Source organism: Thalassophryne amazonica, chromosome 10, assembly GCF_902500255.1.
Source record: "Thalassophryne amazonica chromosome 10, fThaAma1.1, whole genome shotgun sequence".
Taxonomy (NCBI): domain Eukaryota; kingdom Metazoa; phylum Chordata; class Actinopteri; order Batrachoidiformes; family Batrachoididae; genus Thalassophryne; species Thalassophryne amazonica.
Genome location: NC_047112.1, coordinates 102392145 through 102411617, shown reverse-complemented (window position 1 = coordinate 102411617; position 19473 = coordinate 102392145). Strand labels below are relative to the sequence as shown.

Here is a 19473-nt window from a genome sequence, read left to right as displayed (position 1 = left end):
TTACCCATTTTATCTTAAATTGATTGGGGGTGCTTAGGCACCCATCAACACCCCATGACTATGCACCTGCAAAGAATTAAAAAAAATAAATAAATAAATAAAACTCACAGGAGGGTTTGCAGCATATTTAACACATTTTGGGACTTTTAAATGGAGGGAAAAAAAAATCTAAATGTGTGTGATTTTTGCACAGCTTGGTGGTGGTATAGATGAGCCACACTGGTTACCATGACACCATCGTTTATAGCAACTGTTGGACATTTTGTGCAGCCCCCTCAGTCTCATTAGCGTGCTTGCCGACTGCCCCCTCCCGTCTTTGGACTGTGACGCACAACTCAGCGGCGTATTGTGATTGGCTGAGTCCAGCCTCACCCGGCCTCCAAAGGGGGGGAGTCTTACTTATTAGTCTAGTTGGCGGGCGGAGCAGTTTCCCTGGTCTGATAAATTGCGTGTGATACAATTGGAGGAGACGGGTTCGAAACCGTCCTTTCGTGTTTCCTGTCAGGGCAGTTCGCAACTAAAAGTACCCGAACCAGACCAGCCAAAGAAGGGGGTCTAAGCAACAAGGAGCCAACATGTCGGCAAATAAGGAGAGCAACGGCGGGTGGAGGAAATTTATGTGGAATTCAGAGAAAAAGGAGTTTTTAGGACGAACAGGGAGCAGCTGGTGTGAGTATTCCATTAATATTCCAACAATTAACCTGCCGATACACAGTTATAGAGGTCATGCTTTAGGGAGACAGAGGAAAGCTGAGGTTTTTGAGTTTTAGTTTATCGGGTTGTGGTGTTCAGACAGCACCTGTTAGAACTTCACTTTCTGCGTCGTGACTTCAGCTTTCACGGAAGTTAAATCAGAATAAAGTCCGGTTAAAAGCACGAGAACATCCCCACTAGACACGATCTGAATCCCGCCTTGGTATTAAAAATAAATAAATAAATGAATTTGAGTGGAAGCTTTTCTCTTCTGCCATGTGATTAAGGTTGAAGTCGGACAATAAGAACAAAATGGTTACTCATGGCGCGGCCCATTGATTAACACTGATGGAAAAAGGTCATGTTGAAGGACAAACGGAGAGATTACACTCAAAGTGCCACCTCTTCAGGACAGAAAACAACAGGACATTTGATTCCTGGTAGCTAATCTGTGGCCATGTTCTGCTTCCCACTTTCACTGAAACCCAAGATTAATGACTCCAGTGCTAATCGTTTTAGCACTGTTTCAGTACTTTAAACCCGCTTAATTCGGTCAGCAGTGCCTGTTGGTTTGATAGGATAAGTACATACCGTTATACAGCGCCCATTAAACCAATTAAATGTTTTATACGTTTGAATGATGCGTGTTTTTTGGGGCCTGTTCTCCGGCGGGGACTCGCCGCTTGGTCACGACTCGCGTGTCTCTGCTTTCTGTACAACTTGTGCTTCTCGGAACAAAAGCACACGTTGGTCGGTCGGTGTGTCTTTGGTTGTGTTAAAGGCGCCCCTTCCTCAGGGCTTAATTTGTAGCCGAAACAAACTGCTTTTGTGCAAATTCTCTGACGACATATTGCCGTAATGTTAACGTCACAGCTCGTCTAAGTCAGCTGCGAGTTTATGGAGAGAAGTTGCAGCGGCGTGGCTATGGAAGGTGACCCCCCTTCCCCCCACACACACGCTCACGCTCTATACTGTGCATAGTTTAAAATGCAACTTTGAGGTTTTACAGTCCTAAGTAATGTCTAAAGCTCCTCTCTCTTATTTAGAGGTGTGTTCGTGTGTACTGTAATTTCCTGACTATAAGCTGCTACTTAATTCACACGCTTTGAATTCGCCCTATTGACGTATCCCAGAATCCCTTGCGTGCCAGAGAGTCGCTGCAGTCAAACATGAATCAACACGATGACAGTTGTAAATGAATATTGTACTACAAAAATGTAATTTTTTTTATGCATTTTGTCACGTTAATAAGACACTGCTGCATGATACCCTGACAACTCGCTAAAACAATTATAACAAATAATCCGTGTCTGGTACGTTTAATCTGCGTGGAATTTAATAAACGCAAACCGAATTTCAGACATATATATTAGTCTGGAACAAAGAGGACAAACAGTGTTGTAAAGAACAATAATCAAGATGTTAGAGAGCAAACTTCACTTTCCCCCAGAACGACATGATCAGGAAGCGAGCGTAGCTCACCACAACTCCCACTGAAAATAACGGAGAGACAGTCTGTGATTCTTGCACGTTTACATAAAATAAATGCAATAACAACGTCTAAAAACCCAGAGAATATATTCACGAGAGTTTTAGGCACAATATAAAAATAGTTTTATGTTGCGATGTTAATGCTGTTGTCTGTGTGCAGCGGTTAAAGTGCAGCCCGGTCAGAGTCTCAATGCAGTTCTCAATGTTACTGAGATCTCGCAGTGCAGCGACTTCTCCGAGATTTTGCGGGATTTGAAACGTCAATAGGGAGAATACTGCGGCTTTTACAATGATGCGGCTAAGTTATGGGTTTTTACAGGGTTTTTGACAAGTCCAAATACGTCAATTGATGCTGTCAATCGATTTCCTGAAATCATGCAGTGTAAATTCACACACAGTGTAAATATAAGGTCTTACCCGTTCATTTTAGTGAATAAAAGTCCCTCTCCGTCACTTTGCAGCAACGTTGCGCCATGAGATCAGTTAGTGGAGTGGAGCCTTCTCCCCCACTCTTCCAAACCGGTTCTCTGTCTTGGCACAAGTTGAAAAGTCACAGCGCCTCACTAACGTCTCATTTACCACAGACTCCATCCAATCCTGTCTGCACGCGATGAAATCTCAACAAAAAGTTAAAATTACTCAGTTCTCCGTGTGGAGCAGAGACACTGCGCGCGCATGCTGGATGATGTGCGTGTCAATATTTATGTGTAACACTTCAGGGAAAACAGCATTTACGGTATGTATTTAATTAAAAGTTAAGAAATCTTTCTTTGTAAATGTCTCATGTTAGAACGTGGAGACCCACGGCTTATAGACAAGTGTGGCCTATTTATGTACAGTTTCCTTTTAAAATTGGTGTTTTTTTTTTATGCACACACTTTTGGTGTTGCACATGACAGTTTCATTGCTGTCGTTACAATATCTATTTTTATACAGTTTATTAGTTTAGTTGACTTGATGGTTTTATTATGGGTTTTTTTTGTTGTTGTTGTTTTTCTTAGACCTTACACATGTGCAAAATATGTTACCAATCCCACTATCTCTTACAATGCATTCTAAAACATAATAATAATAATGATGAGGCATTGTACATTTGGTATGCTTTGTTGCTAACAGTTAATAATATACTCAGTTATATATTAAGTGTGAAAGAGCACTGAGGTGAAGTGCCATTGAGGCAAAATTGACATGGGGTGAAGTGTGTTGGAACAATGTCCAAAACTGTTCAAATATAGCCTGAGTTTTAATGTACTTTTTTAATCTCTTGTTTACAGTTAAATATGACTAGAGTTTTCTGTTAAGAATGCTTAAAGTCCCATAAATCTCTGATGCTGCACATTGACCGACTGCTGAATGTACATGCCATCTTGAAAAATGATAATCTGCTCCTCATAGGGTCGCTATAGCAGTACAATGCTAGAAGGTCCGGACTTCTCGTGGTGGCAGTCGGAAAAAGTTTGCAGCGGTTACATCTGGACAGTATTAGAGGGAATTTTTAAAAGTGGAAATCCGCTGTTAGAAAATTGTCTTCCCACATTCCATAAACTGATTGCTGTTATTTGGATTTGTTGTTCTCATCATCTGCTTTCATTCAAACCAAGAGGCTGCAACTCAAGGGCCTCAGCATTTGTCCTAAGAAAGCCTCATGTCGTCAGGGAATTATGAGTTTGTACTCACTGCACAGCACCACCTGCTGGCCAGTGTTACACGGGCATGGTGCACATTGGCACCCAGTTTTCACAAAGCAAGCAAAGAAGTAACAGAGTTAACCTGGAGTGTATGCAGTCCTGTCCAGCCTTTCCTGGGTCGTGTCTGTCTGTCTGTCTGTCTGTCTGTTTGGGAGGATTATGTACTTGGAATCTGTTGTTTAAGGAAGTCTGAGGTCTACTGAGTTGCGTCTCTGCATGTTAAGGTGCCAAACCTTGACCAGCAGTGAAGGCTGCTTTTGAGCCTTGTTGCAATTCCAGAAGCATGCAGTGCCCTTCAGAAAGTGGTGTCTGGTGTAGAAGCACAGTTTGGATTTGGTTCACCTTGTCAGTATTGTACAGAATAGGGTGTGATTAAGCAAAAAAAGAAAGATCACCCATCTTTATCACAATACATAATTTTATAAATGTTGCCAGTTTGAAGAGGATTGTGATAGTGACTGAAATTTAAAGAAGCCAGAGGATTCCTTTGTTAAATTTTAAAATATACTTTATTAATAAACATAGACTGACAAATATGCAAATATTTAAGAGCCAAAATCTGTAACTTTCAAATGGGTGGCGATATATATCATGTTTCAGTAGGCCACTGAGGGGTTTTTTTTTGGGGGGGGGGAGACGGTATCATGAAGGCTTTTTGCCTCCTGATATCTTTATCCTGAATAGCAGAGATACAGAGGAACATAATAAAACAAGTTTCACTGAAATCCATAGGGGGCGCACCGAGATATGGCCAAATGAAAATTGCCAAATATTGTGTTCTTAACATAAAGAGTGCCACCTATGCAAAATCGCCCTAACTAAGCCACCGCCATTTATACAAATTTGGAAAGAACTTGTCCCAGTGTATCCAAATATGCATAAATCAGCAAGGCTTATTCAGGGCACAGGCACTGGGAGGGTCCTAAATGTAGCCCACAATGCCAAAAGTTGTTGTGACTTGAAGCGCCACCTATAGGCAGCGCACTCAGCCTTGAGACTGCCTCCATAGGAGTCAAACGCGAAAGACTGGTGACGTCTTTCAGCAGTGACCATTGGAGGGCGCTGAGGAAGCAGTGACTTGCAACAGAAGCTGTGCATGAGACAATCTTCCATTAGCAGTCATTAGTAGTTTTTGTTTGTTTTGTTTTGGTTTTTTTTTTTGCTATCTATGCAGAACACACAATGGAGTTTCTTTGTCTACAGCCAGTGTCACTTTGGTGCTCCTTTCTGGGTCCTCACATTTTTTTTTTTTTTTTTAAATCTTCTTCCCTTACAGAGCTTTCTTCACAATCAGTAGCTCAAATAACACTTTGCTGGTGGAAAAGTGCATGCACCTTGAGCAAGCCAAAACACTGCAGACTGATTTTATCTTATTTTTGTTTATGCTGTGTAATAGGGTGTTATACATGTCCATATAGAGTTAAAAAAAAAAAAGAAATCCCAATCTCATCATTGATAGTGATTTTGTCATGTTTCTTATTGTTATTCTCATCAAGCTCCAGCACAGAACATAGTAATTTTCCTACTGTAAGACAAATTCAGACAGAAATGGGTTGTGTGGACATCAGTGACGTGCTAGAGAATTATTTGCTGTGGGAGAAAAAATAGCATTTGCCCTCTTTTCAGTTGTTGCTACGGGAATATCAGTCCTATGCATTATTTTTAGGCGTTGCATGTAGGGACGGATATTGAAAATCGATTCCTGTTAAGAATAGATAAGAAATGAGTAGATCCACTGACATCAATAGCCTTTTTGCTTAACAGTTCCCTTATCTGTCCTTCAGTTCTCATTACGCCAGAGCAGCTGTTGTTTTTGAAGGAGTATATTGGGAAAATGATCACTTCTCTATGCTGATTGCAGACCCGCTGCTGCTGGAAGCAAAAAAGCAGTGCTGTGACCTGCTGTGCTTCGCTGCTTTTCATAAGCGGCAGGTCTGCAATTTAAGCCATGTAACAATGTCAATCATGAGTCACTTTTGTGCTGATTAAAGTCACTAACGGCGACTCTTGTCTTGTTGCGGGCAAGAAAACTGCAGATTTTTTAAAATTTTTTATTTATGTCCAGAAATCAAGGATCCAGTGACCAATTCCATATTTATTTACTTTAAGACTCAATAAAATGTTGTTGACACAGAACCTGCAAAGTCTACTTTTAGTACACAGAAAATTCACAACTGGTATTGATAAGGGAATCGATAAAGAATTGGATTCTTATCGATACCCATCCCTAGTTGCATGTTAAATTTCCTTCCAAGAAGTTTGGGAAACTCATTATTTTCTTTAAGCAGACTTAATGTGGGTTTTCCTTCAGCGTTTATCTACGGAAAGTGGGGCAGGTTACCCTTTTTTATTTAATTCCCCCAAGTATACTTATTGCAGTGGGGAAGCGTGCTAATTTTCTTGAGTTGCAACAGTGAAAAAATAATGAGCCACTCTGAGTGACAGGAACACAAGTTGGTAAAAGTACAACAGGCTCTTATGCCTTCTTGGTGGTTTTCAAAACTGATTTGCACTGCCACCTAGAGTTCTGGCATTGATTTGTAGCCTTTTGTGTGTTCATAATGAATGATTTCATGCACTTTGGATTGCTTTGTGCAGAGGCTGTACCTCACAGGGGGTCAGCCAGATCTGTATCCATGTGAAGGGGAAAGTCCTGTGCTTATGTTTTTGTGTCAAATATCGCTGGTACAACCACCGCAGTGTTGGCGCTGCAGAGGGTTATGCACACACCTCTCCAAGGAAAATGTCTTCTTGCACAGTGTGTGGGTGTGTCATCATGTTATGAACAAAGTACAAATCAGACGGGAGAGGCTCCATGACATTCAGAAAATATGTTCATACTGCATGTACAACTACTACTCTGTGGCTGGAGATTTATAAACATTGAGTTGGATGTTGGCAAATAAATTGTTCATTAAAAGCTGTCAGTCATGTTTGCGCACATGAAAAGGAAAATACCTGTCAGTAGGGCAGTGCAATAAAGTGATCATGATAACCTATCGCAATAAAATTTGTGTGATATGATGATGAGCTGTGCACATTTATTTTCAATGTGTTATTGAAGAGCCCGTTACACAGCAGAAATAAATGTGAGAACAGTGTCTAGTTTTATCTTTGACATCATAGTGCAGGAAATGGTCATGCACTTTGAAGTCAAAGATAAAACGGTTGGGGGGGGGGGGGCATGAATAAGAGTGGAACCAGTGAGGGACACAGAAGTTACGGGGCAATAATTAATGATCTGTGAAATCACAATATGTTGCTGGCTGCCCCCCAAATTCACAGAGTTGGTTTGTGCATATATCTATATATACAGTGTATATTGTTTTTATTCTACCTTTGTGTTTTTCCAAACTTGATTCTTTTCTAAAAGCTCACCCTGGCAATGAACATGCATCACTGCTAAAGTTGAGATAATTGTTGACCAAAAAAAGGTTTCATAAGAGAGTTATCGTTGGTCAAATCAAACGTGCCTCCCTTAGGCATGTGACCGGGCCATCAAACATCTTTTTTTTTTTTTTTTTTTTTTAAATTGCATTTTATTTGTGCATCTCCCATCCTGCCCACGATAAACAAATGTTGGCAGTCAGGATGGGAAGCATGTTTGATTTGAGCAGCTTTAACTCTTTTTCTTAAACCTTTTTTTGGTCAACGCCAAGGTCGCTATTTGCGTCATTTTCTTTTGTTTGATTCTGTGTCGTTTTGGTCTTTTATGCGCTCTGCATTCGTAGACCTTTCAGTGATGGGATACATGCCGGCTCATTTGTCCATTTTTTTTTTTCTTGACAATTTGTGGCTTTGAGCAAACGTTGACCGCCAATATTTGTTTGTGGTTGGTAGGATGGGAGGCGCAGAAATAAAACAAATTAAATGCAATAACAGCGATGTTTAATGGCCCGGTCACACGGCACAAGTTCTTGCCGCTATTGTCTCTGTATGAAAACGTTGCTTTTCGTCCCATACACAGACGAGTCATGTTCACCTCATCTGATCTTTAGTTATTGATCTGTTCAGATATTGGCAAGGTTCGTGCAAGACATCGGACTTGGGAGGTTTAATAATTCGTGGGCTCAATTAAAGGAAAACGTGTGCACAGATTATCACGGGCAGGAAAACGTGCACACGTTTTATTAATTTGAGAGCACAGAGAGCAACGTGAAGCAGAATCCAGCCAAGCACAGAGAGAGATCCTGTGTGTGTGTGAGAGAGAGAGAGAAGTTGCAGAGAGACATGTCTGTTGGGAGGGGTGGGTGCTGTGTGTGACTGGCCAATCACAGAGCGTGAAGACAGTCAGTTAGCCTGAGAATTTTTCTTCAGCACGAGCAGAGATATTGATGAGTTTTATTCGGATCATGCATGTCAAGAATGCTTTAACCGTACCAGATACTCGTTTCAGACAAGTATCTGGCTCAGTCCTCGTGAACAGCCTGACATCCACAATTTTTCATATATAATATAATTTTTACTGAATATTCATATCCTGTTATGCAAGAACTGATTCAACTTTCAAGGTCATAGGTCAAATCTCAGACATGAAAAAGAGGAGAGCATTATGTAGGATGGTATCCTTTATCGACTGAAAAGGTTTGATCTGATCCAGATTACAGATTTTTTTTATTTTATTTATTTTTTTTTGGCCATTTAAATTTAACAATGTATATTTTATATTATATCTTAATCAAATGTGCTCAAATCACTCTCCTATTTGAAAATGAGGTGCAGACTGGCACTCGTCATCACCTGATAATGTTTGATCTGGATTGTGGAGTTTGTGCACATTTGAGTTTAGTATTGAAAAGCCCATTTGGTGTACATTTTGCATTATATCTCACTCAAAAGTGCCTGTCAAATGTGTTGCTCTAATTAATTGTATTAGTTCAACCAATAATTTGCTCCACATTTTACCAAAATTGGAGCAACTTTAACTTTGACCCCTGTACAAACTGAAATTGACCTTTGTCACCGTTCTTAATGTTTTTACCTCATAACTCCATAACATTCAGGCATAGATAATCCAAGCTATACCTTTTTGGAATCTTTTATGTTCAGACAAATAAAATGGTATAATTGTCAATGTAATTAGAGCATTTTTACTTTTTGACCCTTGTGTAATTTGTTAATTGGCCCCTACCTGGAAGCCTATTGAAAATTCAATTGGGCAATATGTTTTTGTTTTTGTTTTTTTCCCCAAAAGAGTAGTGTCTAAGGAGTATTTGTGCCCGATTTGGTGTTTGGCTCACAATTTGAAGGATTGTTTCAGTTTTCTGCTGCACTACTGGGGAAATGTGAGGGCTCATGCTGCTTTGTTTTACAATTGAGGGGGCGTGGCATAGCCCTATCTTTCTGTCTCTAGCTGTGTCTCTCTCTATACTGGACAAACCCTCCATGGCGCTTTTCTGAGGACAGCTGGAAGAGCCATTTTGAAGCTGCAAAAGTGCTGCTCTGGTGTCACTGTGTTGGCAGTGCTTGCTCAGAGTAAATCTTGGCCAACCCACAAATGGGTGAAGGGGTGGAGTGTGGGAAAGACCCTGTGTGACCTGGGTGGGACAGATGAAGTCCATGCATGCCTCCATTTCAGTTACCAGACAAACTCAAGTGAACAGCAGTGTTTCATTCACCTTGCAACACTTGTGTGCAGTGTTGTGACAGCCTGGTACTGACCTTTGAACTATTCTGAGAGTTTGAAGGCTGTGGAAGTAGCAGCAGTGCAAGCTTAATTTGACCCATTTATAACATTAAAATAACAAAAAAAAATCAGGCAATAGATTGATAGATTTTTTTTTTTTTTTTTATGCATTTAACTTGATCAGTAGGATGATACAATACAGTGATGCAAATTTTAGGCGATATAGCCAGCCCTAGTTTAACTAAAGGGCCCTCTTTTATTTCAAGTTTGACTGGATATTTTTCAAACTGGCAGCATTGTTAAAGTTGTATTGCGATGTACATCTATTGATAAGTATGGAAAATAACATTATGATAAGAATACTGACATGGTGTTGGCTCCATGTCAGTATTCTTTAATAAGAAACACCATTTCAATCATTATTTTACACATGCATCCAGTTAGCTGTTAGAGGATTGCCATTGTTTATTGTGAGTGTTGTGTTATAGTAGCTATTATATAACACCTGAATAGAAACAAACATAGCAGAAGCTGCTCATTCTTCTAACGCACACAAAAAACAAATCCAGTATGCTGTAAGCCATCTGGAGGCTTTTGCAGTATTTGCTGGGACGTCTTGAGGTGAGGTGAAGTGGAACTGCTGTCGGATGAAGAGCTCAATACATTTCTGTTGCGATTTTTTTTTTTTTTTTTTTTTTTTTTTTTTTTTTTTTTTTTTTTTTTTTCCCTGGACTGAGAAAAGCAGACGGTGTACATCATCAGGGTTGTTTTTGCAAGTTGACTGAGAACAATTTTGGATGGGATTGGATGGCTATTTAAAATTCGTGTTGGACTGTTTGGAACCTGTTGACATAAAAGGACCAGGGCCACACACCAAAATCTAAGTCCCTTCAGGGGTCGAAATAGTACGTGCACGTGCTAGTTTGTGCACGTATTATTTGAGCAGTGCACGTAATTTTATACTGCACTCGCACTGGTGCAAGTAACTTTATCCAAGTTTTATCAACTATAAGCACCAATAGAATGAACCAATAAGGGAATAAAACAATTTCCAGCATTTTGTCTTCGTCTTCCCTGCGTCTTATGACTCTCGCACACGGAGCGAGTTGCTGTGCTCTTTGTTGTGTTCGCGCACGCACATGTAAACAAAGAAAAGAAAAAAAAAACTGGCTGCAGTTCCTCTCTCTCTGCCCTCAAACTCTCATCATTGTGTTATAAAACAGTCACCATTTGTTTTATTATACATCCATCCATCCATTTTCTTCCGCTTTATCCGGAGTCAGGTCACGGGGGCAGCAGCTCAAGCAAAGCCACCCAGACCTCCTGATCCACACACACCTCCCCCAGCTCCTCTGGGGGAACCCCAAGGCGTTCCCAAGCCAGGCGAGAGATGTAGTCCCTCCAGTGTGTCCTGGGTCTTTACCAGGGCCTCCTCCCGATGGGACGTGCCCGGAACGCCTCTCCAGCGAGGCGTCCAGAGGGCATCCGGAAAAGATGCCAGAGCCACCTCAGCTGGCTCCTTTCGACGTGGAGGAGCAGCGGCTTGACTCCGAGCTCCTCCTGAGTGACCGAGCTCCTCACCCTATCTCTAAGGGAGCGCCCAGCCGCCCTGCGGAGGAAACTCATCTCGGCCGCTTGTACTCGCGATCTCGTTCTTTCAGTCATGAGCCAAATCTCATGACCATAGGCAAGGATCGGAACGTAGATCGATCGGTAAATCGAGAGCTTTGCTTATTATAAATCTATGTAGTTAATAAAATTATCTTCACAGACGATTAGTTCACACGCGTACGTGGAAAAAGAAAAAACTGCCTTCCGCTGCGGTTCCTTTATGGAACCCGGGAGAGGTCACTTAAAGTGATATTTGTTTTCTGGCCATGATAATTTGTGCGCACGTTTTCCTTTCGGTCAAAATTAACTCCATAATATGACCTAAATTGTCATCCTCACAACAGGGAGACGCTTCGCCCTCAGCATCCTTTTTATGCTGGGCAGCTGGAGTTCTCTGTATGTCCTTGTACGCCCAAACCATGATGACCAGATCCATTTGTAACGGGGAAATGTATTACACTGTCTCCTGGTTTGTTGACTAATAGTCATCATTTATGTGTCAAGACAATATTGAATAATTGAGTGCGCAATTTACAAATTGTGGCCACATTTAAATAGATCATGCCCTTGTTTCACTCAGATAATGCTTAAAATGTGCGCACAATATAATAAAACGTGCGCACATGCAAAACATTTTGCGATGACACTTCCAGGGCTCCGTAGTTACTCGCTCTCTCTCTCTCCCTTCAAACTCTGTCATAATTGTTATAAACCAGTCACCATTTGTTTTATTATACATCTGTGTAGTTAATAAATAAAATAATCTTCACGGACGATTTGTTCATGCACGCACGAAAAAAAAACTGCTGCTGCTCTCCCCTCAAATTCTCCCCAGAGAGGAAGATTCTGACACATCAGAGGAGGAGTTTTAAGGTTGATATAAGACTGACTTTTGCCTATGCAAGTAACTTTTTTTTTTGGTGCAAGTAATTTTTTTGTTACCAGCACCAGTGCAAGTAGGTTAAAAAAAAAAATGTATTTCGACCCCTACCCTTTCTCTTGTTTCTAAATTAATAAAATGTCAAATGACAAGGATCTGTTTTAGCCATTACATAAAACAAATGAATGTTTTTTCATTTGTTCAATGGAAAGAATATTTCATGAGGTGAAAGATGGAACGTTCCATCTTTCACCTCATGAAATATTCTCATCATTGCACTCATAAACATTCATTATTTGTATATAAAGCAGTGACCATCTGTCCATACTGGGATGTTTCAAACTCTATCACTTTGAGAAATATTCAGTAAGGTGCTGTTAGAAATGAGCCTCTTTTCTTTCTGTAGTGTGGCACAAGGTGAAGGTGGGCACTGTGAAAACACTTGCATTGTTAGATGTGACGCTCTCTTCCTGTACATGCACTCGACACAATCTTTAGTTCATTTATTGACATTTGAGAGAAAAGAACCGCAGAGCTGGCAAAATGTTGACTGTAATAAAAGTGTTTGTCCCCCCCCCCCCCCCCCCCAAAAAAAAAAAATCTCATTGTGCAGACTGTTGTGGGAGGTGCCCTTCATTCAAAAATATCTACATGTTCGACACAGTGTTTCTCTGCACTACAGACTGCGTGCACAATCTGCTGGCCGTCTCTGAGAGAATCTACAGAATGACACTCCTCACATTCACATACAGGTGTATCCACAACAGGCCTGATACAATAATGTAGTTGCACACCTATTTGTCCTGACTATTGTAATTCATTATTATCAGGTTGTCCTAAAAGTTCCCTAAAAAGCCTTCAGTTAATTCAAAATGCTGCAGCTAGAGTACTGACGGGGACTAGAAGGAGAGAGCGTATCTCACCCATATTGGCCTCTCTTCATTGGCTTCCTGTTAATTCTAGAATAGAATTTAAAATTCTTCTTCTTACTTATAAGGTTTTGAATAATCAGGTCCCATCTTATCTTAGGGACCTCGTAGTACCATATCACCCCAATAGAGCGCTTCGCTCTCAGACTGCAGGCTTATTTGTAGTTCCTAGGGTTTGTAAGAGTAGAATGGGAGGCAGAGCCTTCAGCTTTCAGGCTCCTCTCCTGTGGAACCAGCTCCCAGTTCAGATCAGGGAGACAGACACCCTCTCTACTTTTAAGATTAGGCTTAAAACTTTCCTTTTTGCTAAAGCTTATAGTTAGGGCTGGGTCAGGTGACCCTGAACCATCCCTTAGTTATGCTGCTATAGACGTAGACTGCTGGGGGGTTCCCATGATGCATTGTTTCTTTCTCTTTTTGCTCTGTATGCACCACTCTGCATTTAATCATTAGTGATCGATCTCTGCTCCCCTCCACAGCTTGTCTTTTTCCTGGTTCTCTCCCTCAGCCCCAACCAGTCCCAGCAGAAGACTGCCCCTCCCTGAGCCTGGTTCTGCTGGAGGTTTCTTCCTGTTAAAAGGGAGTTTTTCCTTCCCACTGTAGCCAAGTGCTTGCTCACAGGGGGTCGTTTTGACCGTTGGGGTTTTACATAATTATTGTATGGCCTTGCCTTACAATATAAAGCGCCTTGGGGCAACTGTTTGTTGTGATTTGGCGCTATATAAAAAAAATTGATTGACTATAACGCCACACGCGATAAGACTTCTGTGTTTGTCAAAAACACATTCCCCTTTTCAAGTAAGTTGTTGGGCAAATGCTGTTTCACCTGAAGAACAGGAATGAACTGGAACATTTAGGAACTACGTGTTTTCTTTGTTGTATCATCTGATGTAAACTTTCTACATGCAAATTTTCTAGGGAGGATGAACGGAGTAAGAATTTCATTGCGTGGTATAATTTTCTGTTTTTACTGTGCACATGACAATAAAAAAAACAAACAAAACAAACTCTTAACAGAATTTCATTCTGCTGTGAATAAGTGTGGCCTGCCTGTTTTTGGCCATTATTTCAAATTAAATAAATTGGGTTATCTGTCATGTATTAAATCATCTATCTCTGTTTTGATCTCATATCTCCTTGCATGCTGGCGTAACCCAATTGTTTTATTTAATTAGTGGCGCAGCAAAAATCGAGACAATCTAGGATCAAAAATTGCCAGTGGAAGACCACCCTAAAACTCTGCGTGTATTGTCTTATGTTATTACCAACCAGTGCGCGTATGGTAGAATATGTGACAAGTGTAAAGCTGATGATGGGTGCGGTTGAAACTGTTTTCTGTTAGCATTGAAGCAACAGGGCCTAGATTAGCCTGCAAACACACTAACTCAGTCTGCTGCACAACTGTCAGCTTGCGGCAGGAGATAAGATGTTTGCCATCAGCCCGCCAAACTGGTTTCACTGTGGTTGATTTGAGCTTGTAACTGGCAAGATGCCATGGGAAGCTGTCACTAGAACAACATAAACCTTATGAATGAGGACTCCTGTGCTTGCACAAATTCTGAAAACAAGACTTACTGTAGGCGGGTGACATAAAAAAGTCACCTGGTGGCGTTGGTGGTTACAAAGAAACCTGCACCGTCTTTGCTCTTTCTGGAATCAGGTTGACACCTATGCTGCAGTGACCCTGAATGCACCACTTAATCTTATTCATTAGTTTAAAAAATAGTGATTTGTGTACATTGTCATACAATGTGTACAGTATGTTTGCAAAAACTACATAACTGTTTAATGTCTGTTCATTTTGCATAAAACATTGGAACAAGCCAGAAGTGGCATTGCTTATCTTCAAATGCAAAAGTCAGTAAAAACTAGAGGGACACTTCTTTACCTGTTTATTGTTTCTGTGCTACAGCCACTTTTCACCAGTGGTAGCAGCTTCACACATGGTCAGTCAGGTATGAGTAGAGCAGGTTGACATGGAAACATGCAGGTTGGGTGCCTTTCAGGAACAGATTTGGGCAGCCTTGATTTAAGGTCATTTGAGGGATCTGTGTATTAATGTAGTCATTTCAGTTACTTTAAAGCTGATTTCCCCCCCAGTTCTTCTTGGTTAATTATTACACCCCTAACCATTATGTAGCATTATACTAGAACTAAGTCCTATAAAGATCTTGAAGCCCTTTGGTGCTCGTGCTTATCTCCAGATTCTGTTGGGTCAAGTTTTCCGCCCTGCCATTCATTTCCCTAGCAGAGGCCAGTGGTACACATTTACAGCTCAGTGGACTGAGACAACGTACATTGAACAAAAATATTAATGCAACACTTTTGTTTTTGCTCTCATTTTTCATGAACTGGACGCAAAGATCTAAAACATTTTCTATATACACAAAAGACCTATTTCTCTCAAATATTGTTCACAAATCTGTGTTAGTGAGCACTTCTCCTTTGCCAAAATAATCCATCCCACCTCACAGGTGTGGCATATCAAGATGCTGATTAGATAGGATGATTATTGCACAGGTGTGCCTTAGGCTGGGCTGTTTTTGCTCCTATTTTTCATGAGCCATGAAAATAAGAGTTTAACTTGTTGTGCTGTGTGTGTGTTTATACAGTTTTATTAATATTAAAACATTGTTAGCATTTTAGCTTCTCAGTGGTGGTGGCCAAGTGGTTAATTTAGTAACAGCTTCTTAGAGTTCCAACCCCCCCATAGTCTTTGAATGCAGTGCCACAAGCTTGGTGCACTTATCTTTGTGCAGTTTTGTCCATTTCTCTTTGTAGCATCTTTCAAGCTCCATCAAGTTGGATGGGTAGTGTTGGTGCACAGCCATTTTCAGATCTTCCGGAGATGTTCAATCAGATTCAGGTCTGGGCTCTGGCTGGGCCACTCACGGAAGTTCAGAGTTGTCCTGGAGCCACACCTTTGATATCTTGGTTGTGTACTTAGGGTCATTGTGCTGCTGAAAGATGAACCGTCCCCCAGTCTGAGGTCGAGCACTCTGGAGCAGGTTTTCATCCAGGATGTCTCTGTACATTGCTGCATTCATCTTTCCCTCAATCCTGACTAGTCTCCCAGTTCCTGCTGCTGGAAAACATCCCCACAACATGATGCTGCCACCACCATGCCTCACTGTAGGGATGGTGCTGGTTTCCTCCAAATGTGATGCCTGGCATTCACGCTAAAGAGTTCAATCTTTGTCTCTTCATACCAGAGAATTTTGTTTCTCATGCTCTGAGAGTCCTTCAGCTGCCTTTTGGCAAACTCCAGGTGGGCTAACATGTGCCTTTTACTAAGGAGTGGCTTCCATCAGGCCACTCTATCATACAGGCCTGATTGATGGCTTGCTGCAGAAATGGTTGTTCTTGTGCTAGGTTCTCCTCTTTCCACAGAGGAATGCTGGAGCTCTGACAGAGTGACCATCAAGTTCTTGGTCATCTCCCTGACTAAAGCCCTTCTCCCCTGATTGCTCAGTTTAGATGGGTAGCCAGCTTTAGGAAGAGTCCTGATGGAGCTGAACCTCTTATGGCCCCTTCACACACAGTGCGAAGTTTGGACAAATACAGCGAAACAGCATAAAACACGAATTTGCACACCATGAAATTAGGGCTGAAACGCTTAGTTGAGTAATTCGATTACAAAAAATGTTCGAGGCAAATTCTGTGCCTCGAAGCTTCATTTAACGTTGTAGTACATATGCCAGGCTTGTGTGTGGCGCTGTAATGTCCCCAGAAAAACAAACAGAAGACTAGAGCAAGCACTAGTCAAATTAGCACAAAAGCTACAGCTTTCCAACGCGACAAACAGAATGAAATAAAGGCCTTTAGGAAAAAGACGGTCCACGCTGATCATCTGAAATAGCTTACTGTGCATTTAAAGGAAAGCAGTGTGTTTGTTGTTTGTTTGTTTTTTTTAACACAGTTTGGTCCGCTGGCCGCTCCATGTGCGGCAGCCGGCTGCTGCCTCTCTCTGCCCGGTGGGAGCGGCTTAGCACTGCCCTCACACAGCTCCGTCCCGGCCACAGACAGTCTCTGGAAGAAGTCCACTCTTTTTTCTGTGTTTTGCTTAGACTCGCAATGAGTGTTTCGGTTTTTAATTTTCGCTTTTTTGGGCAACACACAATGCTTCACAAACACGGGAACTCAAATAAAATAATAATAAAAAACCAGTGACTGCGAGGCTGCATGTTCAACCTCCAGGTGAAAATGAAATGCATTGGCTGAATCGTACACAGAGTGTTAAAAAGAAATTCATGCAGGAACCCAGTCCACCACCTTAATAAATAAATAAATAAAAATGGTTAAATTTTACAAGTTGGGGAAAATAAAAAACAGAAAGCCACAACCCATCGCCATTTCAGCAAAATGTCAAGACTGTCCTGACTTTGGCTGAGCTCCTGACACCAGGAAAGATCCAAAACTTGATGTGAAAAAATAATTACCCAGGAAAACAGGGATACATTAGATTTGACAATCTCCATGATGACACAGTGACATTATGCCATTACTTAGGGAGAGCCCTGGACTGTTAATGTTTTAAAACACAAAAGTACTGTTTATCTGATTACTTGAATAATCGATAGAATACTCTATTACTAAAATAATCGATAGCTGCAGCCCTACATGAAACGGCGCGCCAACGGGCAGGCGTGCATGACGCCGGCGCGACGGTTCCTGCATGTGATGGTGTCTGTCGAGCAGAAACAGCAACTCATGCTGCTGCAGCTGCTTGCATTGTGTTCCATGGGACGAGCTGCACCACATCGCACTGCTGATTTGGAAGAAAATGAAATAAAAACCAGTGAATAAAACAAAAAAATCACCACTCAAAAGATTTGAACCCATGTCACCTGATTACCAGACAGCAACTCTACAACTGCGCCACAATCGCTGTCTCGTAAATGGCTGTAATCAACAAGCAGGCAAACATATTTTCTAAAAACAAGAAGAAAAGCACTGATAATTGACCAAACAGCATTTGATATGGTGTATTTTTGCTGATATGTGACTGAAAGTGGTGTATTTGTTGTACTGTTGGCCTGTCATATGGTCCTACGGCGCCCCGCTCACTGTCCTGTCAGACAGACGTGACATCCAAATCGCCCGCTGCGTGTCCACATAAACTGACGCTCCACTCCAGCTGGACCTGTCATTGTGCGGGCTCTCCAGCCCGTCGCAAGCGATATGTTTTTATCTTTTCGATGCGAGTACAGCAAGTGCACACACGCACGTGTCCGTCGAAACATGGTGCCTGTTCTGCAGCTCTGATGTCCAGGACCAGCTATGTCAACAACTGCCACACAGCAGAAATGTTTCTGTACCCTCAGATTTGTGCCTCAAGACAATCCTGTCTGAGGTCGACAGACAATTCCTTTGACTACATAATTGGTTTGCGCTCTGACATGCACTGTCAACTGTGGGACCTTATTTGTAGACAGGCGTGTCTACATATTAGGTGTCTAGTGAGTTGACTTGCTTTTTTGGAGGAAATAATCCTTCTGTTGTCAGTGCCTCTGCCATCATCACAGCAGTCCTCCGGACTCTTCCAGCAACACGGCCAGAGACCGCGTCCAAAAACAATGGCCGCTTTGTGTTGTTGCCTCCGGTGGCCACATGCATAGATACATAGTAACCTTGATACTGCATTGTCAATTCTGAAGCCCATTGCGGCATCTAGGTTACTATACGTACAATGCGGTATTTAAGTGACTATAAATCTACGGGCAGACGTGTGCTATTTATGTTACGTGCAAGTTGTGCCACTTGGTCTAAAGTTACGGCTACCGGCATAATACATTTTGTTAAGAATGTTGTCATGACTATGTTGAGGAGCTCTTGCAGTTAATTAGGCAAAACCTTTTTTATTGCAAAACGATTACTCGTCTCATCTCTGTTTTTATAGGGTATTATGTGTAGAATTTTGAGGGGGAAAAAAAGAGAGTTTACTCCATTTTGGAATAAGGCTGTAACATAACATAAAATGTGGGGGAAAAGTGAAGCTCTATGAATACTTTACAGGTGCACTGTATAGTTAAAAAATGTTTATGTATTTGACATTAAATATTAAACAGCATATAGTTGCCGACAAACCACTGTATGGGGCGCATTATTATTTGTAGTAGTAATAAGTAGTATTGCCTTATTTTGCTGGGATTTGTGGTCAGTTATTCTTTCTTCTGGTTGTTGTAATTTGCACAGTATTATAAAGTAAGCAATTTAAAAAATGCATCATAAGTGTAAACCAGACAGGACGAACTAAGTACTAAATACATACATTACAACACAACTGCACTGATCTCTTTTTTTTTTTTTTCTTTCTTTGTTTTTTTTTTTTTTTTTTTGTTAACCTTTCTGAAGTGGCACAGCAGCCACATAGAATATTGTCCTGCTGTGCAATGCAGGTTTGGGCTTCATGTGCTTTGACATTTCAAAATTACACATGTTCAACGTGACTTATTAAATGTGATCGCCAGAATCTCATTTTTGTTTCTTGACTGTTTGATTTGTCCAACCAATCAATAAGCAGGTAAGCATAGACATTGCTAAATGTTAGCTGTC

General features: G+C 41.2%; 1 protein-coding gene across 1 annotated transcript in view; it reads left to right on the top strand.

Moving 5' to 3' along the window:
• Positions 1-421: 421 nt before the first annotated feature.
• atp1b1a (ATPase Na+/K+ transporting subunit beta 1a) overlaps positions 422-19473 on the top strand; it is a 30214-nt gene continuing 11162 nt past the window's right edge. The window contains exon 1 of the mRNA XM_034180656.1: positions 422-669. Coding sequence (XP_034036547.1) covers positions 576-669 — 94 coding nt within the window. The 5' untranslated portion in view covers positions 422-575. The remainder of the gene's footprint in view (positions 670-19473) is intronic.